At 42.4% G+C, this 16,066-nt stretch overlaps 1 protein-coding gene and 1 long non-coding RNA gene across 7 annotated transcripts in view; one reads left to right on the top strand and one right to left on the bottom strand.

The window, feature by feature from the left end:
• The window catches only part of LOC127372052 (uncharacterized), a 281,035-nt gene that overhangs the window by 46,057 nt on the left and 218,912 nt on the right, over positions 1-16,066 (top strand). Inside the window, exon 1 of one of the 2 annotated variants that reach the window (XR_007886499.1) lies at positions 14,137-14,388. The exons of the other annotated variant lie outside the window; for it this stretch is intronic. This is a non-coding gene — a long non-coding RNA (uncharacterized LOC127372052). Of the gene's footprint in view, positions 1-14,136; positions 14,389-16,066 lie in introns of those variants that run through there. 2 annotated transcript variants of the gene reach the window in all.
• gabbr1b (gamma-aminobutyric acid (GABA) B receptor, 1b) overlaps positions 1-16,066 on the bottom strand; it is a 208,046-nt gene that overhangs the window by 183,085 nt on the left and 8,895 nt on the right. For 3 of the 5 annotated variants that reach the window (XM_051415258.1, XM_051415262.1, XM_051415259.1), the window contains exon 2: positions 814-944. The exons of the other annotated variants lie outside the window; for them this stretch is intronic. In XM_051415258.1, coding sequence (XP_051271218.1) covers positions 814-844 — 31 coding nt within the window. In that variant the 5' untranslated portion in view covers positions 845-944. The remainder of the gene's footprint in view (positions 1-813; positions 945-16,066) is intronic. 5 annotated transcript variants of the gene reach the window in all.

Raw genomic sequence — 16,066 nt, 5'->3', positions numbered from 1 at the left:
GTACAGTGTAGGAATGAGAGAGGAAAGCACTAATAAGGAAAATATGGGGACACTGTGTGTGGGTGTGTGTGTGTGTGTGTGTAATTAAGTGAAAAAAAAAATCAATAGAGAGGAGAGATAAGAGAGAAAGGAAAATATGACCGGTGTAACAATTACCATCGGCAGTGTACTCTGTAAGGTATTAGACTGCCACAGAGTGGACATCTACATCTCTAGGTGTGTGCTGACTACGGCTGTCTTTTTTTCCTTTTCTTTTTTTATACATGTGAAGCTTCTGTTGAGGTTTTTGAATGAAGTGTACAATGTCAGAATCATCAACACACTGGAAACATTTTTAAATCCTTAAACAAATCCTAAATTTGAATAGTCATTTATCAGATTAAATGAGTTAGGTGGCAATCACATAACCATAGTAAACGGCATTAAAACAGGTAGGACGCGGGAAAGTAGTAAAGTCATTCTCTTGCTTGATATGATGTACTTATACGCTCATCTGAAAAATGCTAGAAAACTGCAATGTGCGGTATAAGACAGCAGCGCACTCGAGGTGCACTGTACCATAGCAAAACAATGATTTTGGTGGTACATCTCTGTGTGATCAGCCCCTTAGTCTTTTTTGTTGAGTTTACATAGAATGAGTAGGATTTGTTGGTTGCTGTTGCTGGTGTGGTGAGAGAGTACGGTGGTGGTCAAGCCAGGTAGATGTTGAATGATGAGAGGGGCTGTTTAATGCCATAACAAAGCAGTCAAAAGATAAATAAAAAGTTATTTTCAGATATTTTCATTGCGGTTACATATGAAATAAAAACACACCTCTGCTCAACCCTGCATGAAGAAGCCACATTTTGCGTCAGTGCCTGCAGCCGATGCCGCACTTCATCCGGTCAGCTGTGTGCTTGTAGCTCAGCTCGCCCTCGGTCAAACAGACACACAGATCAGCAGCTCTTGATACAAACAAGCATAGGAGAGATGGAGACAGCGATATAACCCAGTCAATACGCATTTGTAGAGTCCCGACCTCACACCATGTACACTGAAGAATGAACAGCAAAAAACAAAAGCAAAAGAAAATGCAAAAAGCTGTGCAGCAGTTGAATGATTATTTGAACTTGAATGTCAACATTATAGACAAAGCTTCATAGAAGACTGTACTTCTCATACAATATTTGCCACTTTTTAAAATCAAATGTAATGCTTTTTTGACTTTTTTTTCAATACCATAGGCAAAAAAACAGGACTAATTCACATTTGGGCTGGACAATAAGTTTTAAAATAATCATGATATTACCAAATCACATATAGAATTATCAAAATATAATCAAAATGTTTAATGCAGTGAAGTGTTTCCGCCTAGAACTGCAGGCTGGTCCATGACAGGCTCTTGTTTGTCTGATTGGAATGGTTCCCAAGAGAAACCTGCTATTTGGTTCCAGCTGGGAACCAACTTTTCCTCTGAAAAGTTCAAAACTAGGTGCTTGAACTGGGCTTACTGTAGCACTTTTCGGACCCTGTAGATAATCATGTCTACAGACTAATCTGCTGGGTGCAGAGTCAGAGTGAACACTGACAGTGAAAGTGGAGATGTCTGGTACCCTCTGTTAATGTGGAGGTAATTCAGTCTCTGAATACTCGTGTGAAGCACTGTGGATGTGAAAGTGCTGTGCAGTTATTAAATCCCCACGCTGGCATAATTTATTAGCTTATTATTCAACAAACTTGCAATCCATACATTTCTTCATCTTTATCAGTGGAGTTTTCTTGTAAAGAAAATTTCTCTTTACATTGACTACTTCTCACCAATAGATCACACTGTTCTAGTAGCAAACTCAGATTTTATGCATATGGTGGTGGGTTCTTTATATTATTACAGTTTTACTAAAATTAAGTAATTAAAAATGCCTTGCTTACTGTAGCGCAATATATATTTTGAATCGTTTTACTATAAGGTTACATCTCTCACCTTATATTTCACAACCACCTCATCATTTCTCCCACAGCTATCTCTTGAAAACTTTGTGTACGCCTGGTCCGTGTTCTGTGGAATTGCACACATTCTCACCGTACATTCTTTCCGTTGTTTTTGTGCATAGACACTGTTTATACATCTGGCCCCTGATTTCAGTATGTTTTCATTATTAGTAGCAGCAACAATGCTCCATATTCACATTTGTACATTGTAAACACAAAATTCATATTTGAACACCATGTCAATTATAATCATGTACAACCCCCCACCCCAAACCTGAGGGAAAACAGACAATATGTTACACAAGTGACACCTACAAAACAAAAAAAATAGGAAGATGTTCATAATATTCACATGAGCCAACATACATCACATACAGTGGGTACGGAAAGTATTCAGACCCCTTTAAATTTTTCACTCTTTGTTTCATTGCAGCCATTTGCTAAAATCAAAAAAGTTAATTTTATTTCTCATTAATGTACACTCAGCACCCCATCTTGAGAGAGAAATTTTTGCAAATTTATTAAAAAAGAAAAACTGAAATATCACATGGTCATAAGTATTCAGACCCTTTGCTGTGACACTCATATTTAACTCACATGCTGTCCATATCTTCTGATCCTCCTTCAGATGGTCCTGCTCCTTCATTGGAGTCTAGCTGTGTTTAATTAAACTGATTGGACTTGATTAGGAAAGGCACACACCTGTCTATATAAGACCTTACAGCTCACAGTGCATGTCAGAGCAAATGAGAATCATGAGGTCGAAGGAACTGCCCAAGGAGCTCAGAGACAGAATTGTGGCAAGGCACAGATTTGGCCAAGGTTACAAAAGAATTTCTGCAGCACTCAGGGTTCCTAAGAGCACAGTGGCCTCCATAATCCTTAAATGGAAGAAGTTTGGGACGACCAGAACTCTTCCTAGACCTGGCCGTCCAGCCAAACTGAGCAATCGTGGGAGAAGAGCCTTAGTGAGAGAGGTAAAAAAGAACCCAAAGATCACTGTGGCTGAGCTCCAGAGATGCAGTAGGGAGATGGGAGAAAGTTCCACAAAGTCAACTATTACTGCAGCCCTGCACCAGTCGGGGCATTATGGCAGAGTGGCCCGACGGAAGCCTCTCCTCAGTGCAAGACATATGAAAGCCCGCATAGAGTTTGCCAAAACACACATGAAGGACTCCCAGACTATGAGAAATAAGATTCTCTGGTCTGATGAGACCAAGATTGAACTTTTTAGCGTTAATTCTAAGCGGTATGTGTGGAGAAAACCAGGCACTGCTCATCACCTGCCCAATACAATCCCAACAGTGAAACATGGTGGTGGCAGCATCAGGCTATGGGGATGTTTTTCAGCTGCAGGGACAGGACGACTGGTTGCAATTGAAGGAAAGATGAATGCGGCCAAGTACAGAGATATCCTGGAAGAAAACCTCTTCCAGAGTGCTCAGGACCTCAGACTGGGCCGAAGGTTCACCTTCCAACAAGACAATGACCCTAAGCACACAGCTAAAATAACAAAGGAGTGGCTTCGGAACAACTGTGACCATTGTTGACTGGCCCAGCCAAAGCCCTGACCTAAACCCAATTGAGCATCTCTGGAGAGACCTGAAAATGGCTGTCCACCAACGTTCACCATCCAACCTGACAGAACTGGAGAAGATCTGCAAGGAAGAATGGCAGAGGATCCCCAAATCCAGGTGTGAAAAACTTGTTGCATCATTCCCAAGAAGACTCATGGCTGTACTAGCTCAAAAGGGTGCTTCTACTCAATACTGAGCAAAGGGTCTGAATACTTATGACCATGTGATATTTCAGTTTTTCTTTTTTAACAAATTTGCAAAAATTTCTACATTTCTGGGGGTTTCTTCTGTCAAGATGGGGTGCTGAGTGTACATAAAATGAACTTTTTTGATTTTAGCAAATGGCTGCAATGAAACAAAGTGAAAAATTTAAAAGGTTTCTGAATACTTTCCGTACCCACTGTACACTCTCACTCACTCTTTTACTCACGGGAAGCAACACTATAAGACATATCTCATTACTAGAAGCAGTCACAGATCCACCATATAAATACATACATACATACATACATAATATGTACATGATAGATTTTCTATCTGAATTCTCAGTTTTTATCAAGTTTAGTCCTTAAATCAGGAATCAGTAATTATTGTAGGTGATTTTAATATCCATGTGGATGTTGACAATGACAGCCTTAGTAATGCATTTATCTCATTAATAGACTCAATTGGCTTCTGTCAGAGTGTAAATAAACCAACTCATTGTTTTAAATCACACTCTTGACCTTGTTCTATCATATGGCATTGATATTGAACATTTAATAGTCTTCCCACATAATCCTTTCCTATCTGACCATTATTTAATAACTTTTGAATTCATATTACTAGATCACAAGCCATTAGGCAAAATTTCCTACAGCTGATGTCTATCTGCTAAATTTAACGGGGAGATTCCATCAGTGTTTAATTCAATGCCATGTCTGAATATAACAGAGTCCTATAGTAACTTTAGTCCCTCCCAAATTGATAATCTTTTTAATAGTAGTGCTGTCAAACAATTAAAATATTTGATTGCGATTAATCGCAATAATGTCATATTTAACTCGCAATTAATCGCACATTTTTATCTATTCTTAATGTCCCTTGATTTCTTTGAGTCCCATTATTTTGTTCTCATTTTAATTTCCTTATCAACATGGAAAAGTGGATCAGCTTGCTTTGTGCAAATGTTGTTTTTGTTGAAAACAACATTGGCATATACTATGTTCAATTTCACACTAATATTCTCACTTGGAGCAAATCTCTCACGCAATGTAACTCTGTCCATCAGTAAAAGGGTGAAAAAAATACTTTGTCACACAAACAGCCCCTTCAACAGCCCTTTCTAAGGGTTCAAAACAGCGCGATACAAAATAAAATTACAAAGTGCACATGTAAGGTAAACTAGGACTCAGCCTATAGTGCAGTTAAACCATGGCTTAATACTTTTCTCAAGTTTGCTTAAACATAGCAGTCAGACTACTGCTCTTTATTCACCAGAGGCTCATCAACCCAGCCTCTTATTTCAGAAAAAATGAACAGTAACGGTTACCAATAAAAGGTAAGCCTACTAATTCTTTGCTTTGAGCCAGTTACTCAAACAGACAAGCCTGTTGACATTTTTAGACAACAAGGAATCCATCCATTTCGGCGTCTCGCGCTCACCATCCACTCAAAACGTAACGTCTACTACTCTTAAACAAGTGTGTGCGGTGTGCCTGTTGTTTTGTTTCTGGTCTAGCTAGATCCGGTGTGGTGTTGTAGGTTTTTCTAATGTTACTAGTTGTTGCAACAGCATGTGAAAAAAACTACAAAGTGTGCTAGGTGTTAATCTCGTGATAAAAAAATGTACGCCGTTAAAATGGGTTTGCGTTAACGCCGTTAATAACGCGTTAAACTGACAGCACTAGTTAATAGTGCTGCAGGCTCACTACGATCAACATTAGATTCTATCGCTCCTATAAAGAGGAAAATATTAAAACATAGGATATTAAAGCAAAAAGCAAGGAAATCTGAAAGGAAATGGCACTCTTCCAAATTATTAGAATATCGCTCAATTTGGCAAGATAATCTTAAAACCTATAGAAAGGCCTTCCGTAATGCCAGAGGAGCCTATTACTCAGCACTAATAGAAGAAAATAAGAACAATCCCAGGTTCCTCTTCAGCACTGTAGCCAGGCTGACAGAGAGTCACAGCTCTATTGAGCCACATATCCCCATAATCTTAAGTAACAACGATTTCATGAGATTCTTTTATTATAAAATTATTACTATTAGAGACCAAATTATTCACCAAATGTCCTCAACAGTTATCACTGGCTCTCCAAGTTCAGGAACTTTAACTAATGTAAAATCAGATATATATTTAGACTGTTTTTCTGCCATCGATCTTCATCAGTTATCTTCAATAATTTCTTCATCAAAGCCATCAACCTGTCTGTTAGACCCCATCCCAACTAGGCTGCTTAAAGAAGTCTCACCCTTAATTGGGACTTCTTTAATTGGCACTTTACTTTATTGTCAGGATATGTACCACAGTCCTTCAAAGTAGCTATAATAAACCCCTTCTTAAAAAGCCCACTCTTGACAGAGGGATTTTAGGCAACTATAGACCGATTTCTAACCTCCCCTTCCTCTCTGAGATTCTGGAGAAAGTAGTCGCCAAACAGTTGTGTGACTTTCTACATAACAATAGTTTATTTGACGATTTTCAGTCAGGATTTAGAGTTCATCATAGCACAGAGACAGCTCTGGTTAAAGTTAATAATGACCCTTTGATTGCTTCCGACAATGGACTTGTCTCTGTACTTGTATTATTAGATCTTAGTGCTGCATTTGACACCATTGACCATGATATTCTTTTACAGAGAGTTGAGCATCAAACAACCGCATTAAAGGAACCACAGTAAGCTGGTTTAGGTCATACTTATCAGATCGTTCTCAGTTTGAACACATTAATGATGATCTAAATTACAAACATGTCTTAAGGACATAAAATCCTGGATGAGCTGCAATTTTCTGATGTTAAACTCAGAAAAAAAACAAAATTCTTGTACTTGGTCCCAAAAACCTCAGAGACTCACTGTCTAAAGATATAGTTACTCTAGATGGCATTACTTTGGCCTCTAGCACCACTGTCAGGAATCTTGGCGTTATCTTTGATCAGGACATGTCATTTAATTCCTATATAAAGCAAACATCTAGGACTGCCTTCTTTCATTAACGTAATATTACAAAAATTAGACACATCCTGTCACAGACCAATGCAGAAAAACTAATCCATGCATTTGTTACTTCTAGACTGGATTACTGCAATTCCTTATTATCAGGTTGCCCCAATAAGTCCATTAAAACACTCCAATTAATTCAGAACGCTGCAGCACGAGTACTGACAGGAACTAGGAAAAGAGATCATATCTCTCCTGTATTAGCGTCTCTGCACTGGCTCCCTGTAAAATTTAGAATATAATTTAAAATCCTCCTCCTCACCTACAAAGCTCTTCATGGTCAGGCCCCTTCATATCTTAAAGAGCTCATAGCATCCCATTGCCCCACTAGAACACTACGTTCTCTGAATGCTGGGCTACTTGTGGTTCTTATAGTCTCTAAGTAGAACAGGAGCCAGAGCCTTCAGTTACCAAGCTCCTCTCCTGTGGAACGAGCTTCCAGTTTGGTTCTGGAGGCAGACACCCTCTCCACATTTAAGAGTAAGCTTAAGACGTTCCTCTTTGATAAAGCTTATAGTTAGGGCTGGTTCAGGTGAGTCCTGAACCATCCCTTAGTTATGCTGCTATAGGCCTAGACTATCGGGGGATTTCCCATGATGCACTGAGCTTCTCTCATCCTCTCCCCCTCTTTCTGCACTCATTCATGTCCCATTAATGCATGTTACTAACTTCACTTCTTCCCCGGAGTTCTTGTGCTTTCTTGTCTTGCAGGTTCTCATGGATCCTGGTGGTGCCTCCTGCCATGGTCCTGCTTGACTCCCATTGACTCCCATTGCTAGTATTACTGATATTACTATAATCACTGCTCATTGTCCCCCATCGTTGTTGTCATCATGTTCATCATCATTATCACCATCAGCCACAACTATTAGTGTTACAAACTGCAAGTGTATTTGCCCTCCTTGCCACAAGAGACAACAGGTGGCTCAAATTGTGAGTACCTGTAACACCTGGCGCTGTGGGAGACGGCTGCCTCTCCAGGCCTCTCTTAACCTATTTTAACCTCTTTCTTTCTACTTTTTACTCTTCTTGCGAGATTATGTGTTTTATATATATCCTTTGGATATTTCTAACTTTAAAATGCAACCAAGAGCCGGTTTTCTCACTTACTCAAGAGAGGAACTGCTGGCTCTGCGCACAAAGGGACGAGCCGGGATACGACACCCCATCCCGGCGGAGCTGAGGAGGAGACCAAGGGGCTGCAAGGCTGGGGCTAAGCCGAGCTAGCGGAGAATCGGAGGTGCTACAAGCCATCGATTCCCTCCATAATCATGGGGAATGTGAACTCGCTGCCGAACAAGATCGACGAGCTGTCCGCGCTGAACAACCAGCGGATCTACCGTGAGTGCAGCTTGTTCATCTTTACGGAGAAATGTCTAAACCACCTCGTACCGGATGCTAACGGGGACCTGCTGGGATTCACTGCTGTGAGAGCCGACAGAGACACTAAAGCGAGCGGAAAAAGCAAAGGTGGGCTTTTGACTAATCATGTATGTCAACAACCGCTGGTGTAACCCAGGACATATCTCCGTAAAGACAGTCTCAGTCTCGAGCTGCTAACTGTTAGCCTGCAGCCATATTATCTGCCGAGGGAGTTTAGTCACGTGATCAACGTCTGTGTTTACAGCCCTCCGAGAGCGGACGCAGCCACTGCCTGTGAGAAGAGCCACTCCGTCACAGCAAGGCTGCAGACACAGCACCCTGAGGCATTTATGATCATCTCTGGGGACTTTAATCATGTAACTTTGGATTCTACTTTGACTGTTTTTCACCAGGTTGTAGACTGTCCTACCAGAAACAACAGGACAAGTGATCTCCTGTATGCTAATGTGAGGGATGCATACAGAGCGACTCCCCTCCCCCCACTGGGGAAGTCTGATCACAACCTGGTTCACCTACAGCCACTGTACACCCCCCTGGTCCAAAAACAGCCGGTGACAACTCGCACCATCAGGAGGTGGTCCCCTGAGATGGAAAGTGCCCTGAGAGACTGTTACAACACCACAGTCTGGGATGTGCTGATCAACCCGCATGTTGAGGACATAGAGGGGATGACACACTGTCTGACGGAGTACCTGAACCTACCTGCTTTCTGCTCAAGACTTGGCATTTTTGTCATAGCAACATGGAGCGTCTCTAGCCAATTTCAGCTGCCCAAGCTACAAAATAACTAATTAGGCGGTATTTTTAAATTATTATTATTCAACACATAATAAGACTTTATAGCGACATGCCTATAGGTAACAGTACACAGTGCTATGTGTACGACTTCTTCATTTGGTTACAACAAAGACACAAGTGCTTAAAATAGTAGAAAACCACAATGTTTTCTACGTGTGATGCTCCGAGTAGCCAACACAAAGACCAGAGCTACAGGGGGGACAATGGAGAGGGCGAACAAGCTGAATGACTTCTTCAACAGGTTCAACCAGCCCTTGTCCCCCCCACCCCCACCCTCACCGCAGCCATCTCTCCTTCTTCCCTCTACACACCTCCCCCCCAGACACCACAACACCCCCCTCCTCCTCCCCCACCTCAACACAATCCCCGCCTCACATCACCACAGGCCAGGCCAGAGGACAGCTGAGGAAGCTCCGGCCCAGGAAAGCAGCAGGCCCGGACAAAGTGTGTCTGAGACTACTGAAGACCTGCGCTGCAGAACTGGGGGAACCACTACAACGGATCTTCAACCTTAGCCTGCAGCTAGGGAGATTGCCTACCCTCTGGAAGACATCCTGCATCGTTCCGGTTCCGAAGAAGAATAGGCCTGATGAAGACGTTGGAGTGGCTCTTCATCAGCCTCCTCAGACCCCAGGTACAACACGCCCAGGACCGCCTGCAGTTTGCGTACCAGCCAGATGTTGGTGTGGAGGATGCCATACTCTACATGCTACACCGAGTCCACTCCCATCTGGATAAGGGAAGCGGCACAGTGAGGATTCTCTTCTTGGACTTCTCCAGTGCCTTTAATACCATCCAGCCCCCTATGCTTCAGGACAAACTAAACCGGATGGGAGTGGACCCCTATCTGGTGGACTGGATCTACGATTACCTCACTGACAGGCCTCAGTATGTCAGGCAGAAGGACACCACGTCTGACACTGAACAGGTTGACATGACGCAAAGAAAAGGAGCTTGAGTCAGCCCAGCTTGTTTCTGCCGTAATTAAACAGAATCTTTCTGAAGATGAAGATGATCACCCTGGTGGAGCCTCTGCTCCTACTCCTACTCACTCATCGCTTCATGAAAATGTAGCCACCTCTTCCTTTTACGACCTGCCTCCCACCAAAATATTTACTCCTGCTCCCCCAAATTTGATGTATGCTGACTCTCAAACTCATTCGGCTTCATCCCCCCTGCTTCCTCAACCTTGCATTCCCAGAGGACTATCAAGGGCCTCCCAAACCCTTCCCCTGCCCCATACAATACAACAAAGCATAGCCCCTGTTAAGCCTCACTCTTTGCCCTCTGTAGTTTATGCCCAAGATGCACCATTATCCATCCCCCATGCATCTTCACAGGCTATACCCTCTTCAATTTCTATGCATCATATACCTGCACCTCCAGTCACTGTCCAAGCCCCTAGTTATACTGCATCCATTCTTGGTGCCAGACAGCCCACTTTCACTAGTAGTCTGCCACCAATCCATGCAATCTCAGCAGCCACAAGTTGTCCACTCATATGTTCAAACTCCCAATGTTATGGATCTGTTCATTGCTTCTGCCTTTGCCTGTAGACCCCTTCCTGTGTTTAAGAGTGGACGAGAGAGTGACCTCCTTGACAATCACCCCCACCTTACTGAGCAGTATAAATATCAGATCCTCTTAAAACATCTTCAACACCCAGGAGCTAAAAAATTGTCAAAATCTAGTATGCATGATGCAAGACCATATTTCACCTAGCACTTCAAGATAAATATGGTCAGCCAAGGCTACTAGTTCAAAGTGAAATTGGAGCAATATTAAATTCCACCATTATTCGCATAGGTGATTTAGAGGCCTTTGAGGATTTTGCCCTTTCTGTCCATGCTCTGGTAGGAATGTTATTGTCCCTAGAAGGCCCTAACGGGTCTGAATTAAGATGTGGCTCTCATGTTGACAGACTCCTCAGTAAACTCCCTGTACACTACAGAGATGGATTTGATGAGCACTGTATTAATCGTGGCATTCGGACTGGGCAGGCAAATGAAACTTACTCCCTCCTCTACCTTTCTACCTGGCTACAAAGTCGAGAGCCAAACATATATCAGAGAGAGCTGTTGAACTCCACAAACAGGAGAGACCACGTACTGGAAAGGAACGCCAGCCCTCCAAACAAACCTCTTCTGTTTACCTTTCAACAACATCTGAAATAGATGGCAGACCAAAAGCCTACAGCAAAGAAAGGGTAAATGTTAATAAGCCTAAGCCTTATTGCCCCCACTGTAATGTCAGAGACCATTTCCTTGGTTCATGTACAGAATTAAAAAAAAGTATCCAAAAATGACATAATGAAATGGATCACAGAGAAGGGGAGATGTAGTAATTGTGGGAGAATGCACATAATGGACAAATGCACCTTAAAGAGGCCATGTAACACATGTAAGGAGCTTCACCTGACCATATAAATGCAAACAAATCCACCACAGTGATGTTCATCACAGTGCTCTTGGACATGTTTGTGAACTGCATAGGTGGCACAGCATGGGCCACAGGCAAGACTTGCCTGTAAGTTAGTAGTTAGACATTCACTTTCCACGCTGTTATCTATCCCCCTGTGCTCATACAGCCACCTCAAAATCCCATATACATGTACTCTGTGATGCCTCTGAGCGTGTTTATGGTTCTGTTGCCTACCTTCAAACTAAAGACAAACATGATCAAACTCATGTCAGCTTAATCATGGCCAAGTCTCGTATATCCTCTAAATGCCAGCTATCTATCCCTCGCCTTGAGCTATGTGCAGCCCTATCTGGTGCCCAGCTGGCTAACCTTCTCAGTTCTGAACTCACAATCCTACTACAGTCAGTGACCCTTTGGACAGATTCCACAACAGTCCTGTCATGGCTAACATCTGACTCCTGTCGCTACAAGGTGTTTGTTGGCACAAGAAATACTGAAATTCAGACTCTGACTGACACAAAGAGCTGGAGATACGTTGACTCGAGGAGTAATCCAGCAGATGACATAACACGGGGCAAAACCCTCCTAGAACTTTCTCAGCAACACAGATGGAATCAAGGCCCTCCATACCTCTTGCTGAACACCAACAGCTGGCCAGTCAATCCATGTGTGCCAGCTGAACCAGAGCCAGTTGAGGGACTTCATGGAAGAGGAAATCCATGTTCTGTGGCACAGTGATGTCAAATGACACAAACCTCCCTGATCTGAATAAGTACGGCAACTGGGATGATTTGATAGAAGAAACAGAAAATTTGCTTTATGGGGCAGTGGATCAGAACTGAAACTGCCAAATGCTACATAAACTCAGAAAAGCATCTTCTGCAAAGGGCCCAATTAGAGTGCTTCCCTGAGGAAGTCAACGCCCTCAGAACTGATAAAGCCATACCAAAAAGTAGCAAACTACTTTCCCTGTCTCCAGAATATGACCCTGATCTTGGTCTCATCAGAGCAGGTCGACTTAGAAGAGCAGAGACCCTTGACAAAGAAAATGTCCATCCAATTATATTGCATCCAAAACATCTCATAACCAAACTCATTATCAAGCATCATCACTGCTCCACCTAGGCCCTGTCCTGGCGGAAATTAGATGCAGGTACTGGATCCTGCCTGGTCACCAAGCCATTTGCCAGCATCAACACCAGTGTCAAGACTGTCCTAGCTAATCCAGTCATTCCCTTCCTCCAGCCCGTCTTAGACTGTTTAAGCCCCCTTTGTGGTCAACAGATTTGTTTGGAAATATTGTAATTTCTTCTTTCTTTGTTTAGAACCATGGCAATCATCATCCTAAAGAAACACTTAATTGGTTAATAAATGGATGACTAATGGATCTCTCTCTCTCTCTCAATAATTTTATAAGGAGTATGGTCTACATCTGCTCTATTTTGAAAACAGTTCTGAGAAAACTTGCCGCTATACAAATAAAATGGAATTAGGTACTTTATATATTCCCATATCATGCTTTCCCTATTCAAACATACCAAACATAAAGGACACATAAAACACAAACATTATTTCCTTCTTTTCCCCTAAACAGTGAGAAGTTAACTAAGGGTCTGTCACCCAACCTAAATACCTCATCCCAACCTCACTGCTTCCCTAAGGTCTAACAATAGTTGAAACTAATAGAAACTATCCAAAATTCAAGGTGGGTCATGTTTATATATTTATGCAAGAGTATAAGCACAAACCCGTAAATAAATTCAAATCCATAGCCTATACCTACATACCTCTATATTTTAACTAAATTTACAATTAATTTGCAAGACGACCTAATATTTAATCCATCTGTTCCACCATCTGTCCTAAACTAAATGCCCACATATATCTGTGACCTCCCTATACCACACCCACACATAGCTATACTAAACAAGGACTATTACAATAATATTGGTAATAATGACAGTAACAATAATATGCTAGATAAGATAAATAATTTATTCTCTTAGATAACCCCGCCCAAAACAAAAATGGAAGTGAAAACTCATGCCAAATTAAATAAGATTACTTACTTAAAGGAGGAGGGGATTTTTGACCCCTAATATTCAAAACCCAGACCCTAAATAACATTATAGATCTACAATGATCAGTTTTCAGCTTTTATCTCACTCTCATGCATCCTGCACTTAGAATACTCAGCACAAGACTATTTATGGAAAAATAAATATATAATAATAATTCAACTCAACATATTTTCCAGATATAAATATTTCTTTGATAAAGTTCTCAGCTTCAGTTGGGCTTTTAAAGAGTCTTTTCTGCCCTGCATGCTTAGTTCTGTGTCACGGAGACGCTTCTCCCAGACAGCGGCGCTGAAATCTGGATATAGGAAAAACCTCTTCCCGTTGAAGCTCAGGTCACTTTGATCTTTTGTTGATAACTCATAAATTTAAGAATGATCGTTCTCCCTGCTTGGACAGAAGAATCTGGTCATTCATGGATTCGGTGGGCACTCTCCACCATCAGCGGCTCTGTGTCCTGTCCCAGGTCCAGGGCATGAGCCAGGAGCCGCACACATTCTATCAGTTCTTCTTAATAATAAGTCAGTTTTGGTCCAGAAATTGTTGATTGTAGAAAAAACACTTATTCACTCACAGTGAAGATACTGATCATCACTGTGTTCAACACATCAGTCTGTCTACTTTTAAATCTAAATTGAATCTCTGTGCAGCCAGATATAATACCTGTTTTTCTAGTACTTACAGAGCCACTCAAGGACCATTTGCAGTTATTAATGCCCTCCTCTATTAAAAAGCTACACAGATGTACTGCCCATTTGACACTGTCATGCAACAGTTGCCTTAAAAAAACCTGAGGAGATATACTTTTTTTAAAATTCTTAATTTTTCTCTTGTTAATTGATGTTTATATCGTTATGATGACAGGTCTGAAAACCCTGAACACCCCTGCCGTCACCTATACAGTTACTTGGGGTGGCTGTGGCTCCGAGGCAGAGCGGGTCGTTCCTTAATCGGAAGGTTGTGGGTTCGATCCCCAGCTCCTGGTGCCACATGTCGAAGTATCCTTGAGCAAGATACTGAACCCCAAATTGTGTAAAAGAATGTGTATGAATGTTAGTTTCTGTTCAATGGACTATGAATGTTAGTTTCTGTTCGATGGACTTTGCCATCACTGACTGAATGTGTGTCAAAGGGTGAATGTGGCATGTAGTGTAAAAGTGCTTTGAGTGGTTGGAAGACTAGAAAGATGCTATACAAGTACAGGTCCATTTACCATTTACTTCCACTGTAGCCCTGCATTTACAGTGATACACTACCGATTTTGCAGGTTTTCACCTACCAGCCAGTAAGAATTCCAGCTCTCACAGACCTGTTAGTTTTTCTATAAGAAGCCTTCCTGTTCTCCACTCATTACCTGTATTAACTGCACCTGTTTGAACTTGTTACCTGTATAAAAGACACCTGTCCACACACTCAATCAAACAGACTCCTACCTCTCCACAATGGCCAAGACCAGAGAGCTGTGTAAGGACATCAGGGACCAAATTGTAGACCTGCACAAGGCTGGGATGGGCTACAGGACAATAGGTAAGCAGCTTGGTGAGAAGGCAACAACTGTTGGCGCAATTATTAGAAAATGGAAGAAATTCAAGTTGACGGTCAATCTCCCTCGGTCTGGGGCTCCATGCAAGATCTCACCTCGTGCGGCATCAATGATCATGAGGAAGGTGAGGGATCAGCCCAGAACTACAAGGCAGGACCTGGTGAATGACCTGAAGAGAGCTAGGACCATAGTCTCAAAGAAAACCATTAGTAACACACTACGCCGTCATGGATTAAAATCCTGCAGAGCACGCAAGGTCCCCCTGCTCAAGCCAGCGCATGTCCAGGCCCGTCTCAAGTTTGCCAGTGACCATCAGGATGATCCAGAGGAGGAATGGGAGAAGGTCATGTGGTCTGATGAGACAAAAATAGAGCTTTCTGGTCTAAACTCCACTCGCCGTGTTTGGAGGAAGAACAAGGATGAGTACAACCCCAAGAACACCATCCCAACCGTGAAGCATGGAGGTGGAAACATCATTCTTTGGGGATGCTTTTCTGCAAAGGGGACAGGACGACTGCACCGTATTGAGTATTGATCTCGTATTGATCTTGCCAACAACCTCCTTCCCTCAGTAAGAGCATTGAAGATGGGTCGTGGCTAGGTCTTCCAGCATGACAACGACCCGAAAACATAGAGCCAGGGCAACTAAGGAGTGGCTCCGTAAGAAGCATCTCAAGGTCCTGGAGTGGCCTAGCCAGTCTCCAGACCTGAACCCAATAGAAAATCTTTGGAGGGAGCTGGAAGTCCGTATTGCCCAGCGACAGCCCCGAAACCTGAAGGATCTGGAGAAGATCTGTATGGAGGAGTGGGTCAAAATCCCTGCTGCAGTGTGTGCAAACCTGGTCAAGAACTACAGGAAATGTCTAATCTCTGTAATTGCAAACAAAGGTTTCTGTACCAAATATTGAGCATAGCGTTAGTTCAGGCAGGGCACGAAGTCAGGCTTAGCTTTCAGTTACAGCTATATCATACGATCACAGCTAGTCATAAATATACATCAGCTGATTCCTCTAAGCTTCCCATTGGATACCATACACAGTCAGCTGACAGCTCACCTGATTTCCTCAAGCATCCAATTGGCAAACATCTACA

The sequence above is a fragment of the Dicentrarchus labrax genome, unplaced genomic scaffold (genome assembly GCF_905237075.1).
Source record: "Dicentrarchus labrax unplaced genomic scaffold, dlabrax2021, whole genome shotgun sequence".
In the NCBI taxonomy this organism is placed as follows: domain Eukaryota; kingdom Metazoa; phylum Chordata; class Actinopteri; family Moronidae; genus Dicentrarchus; species Dicentrarchus labrax.
This window is presented reverse-complemented; position numbering and strand designations above follow the sequence as displayed.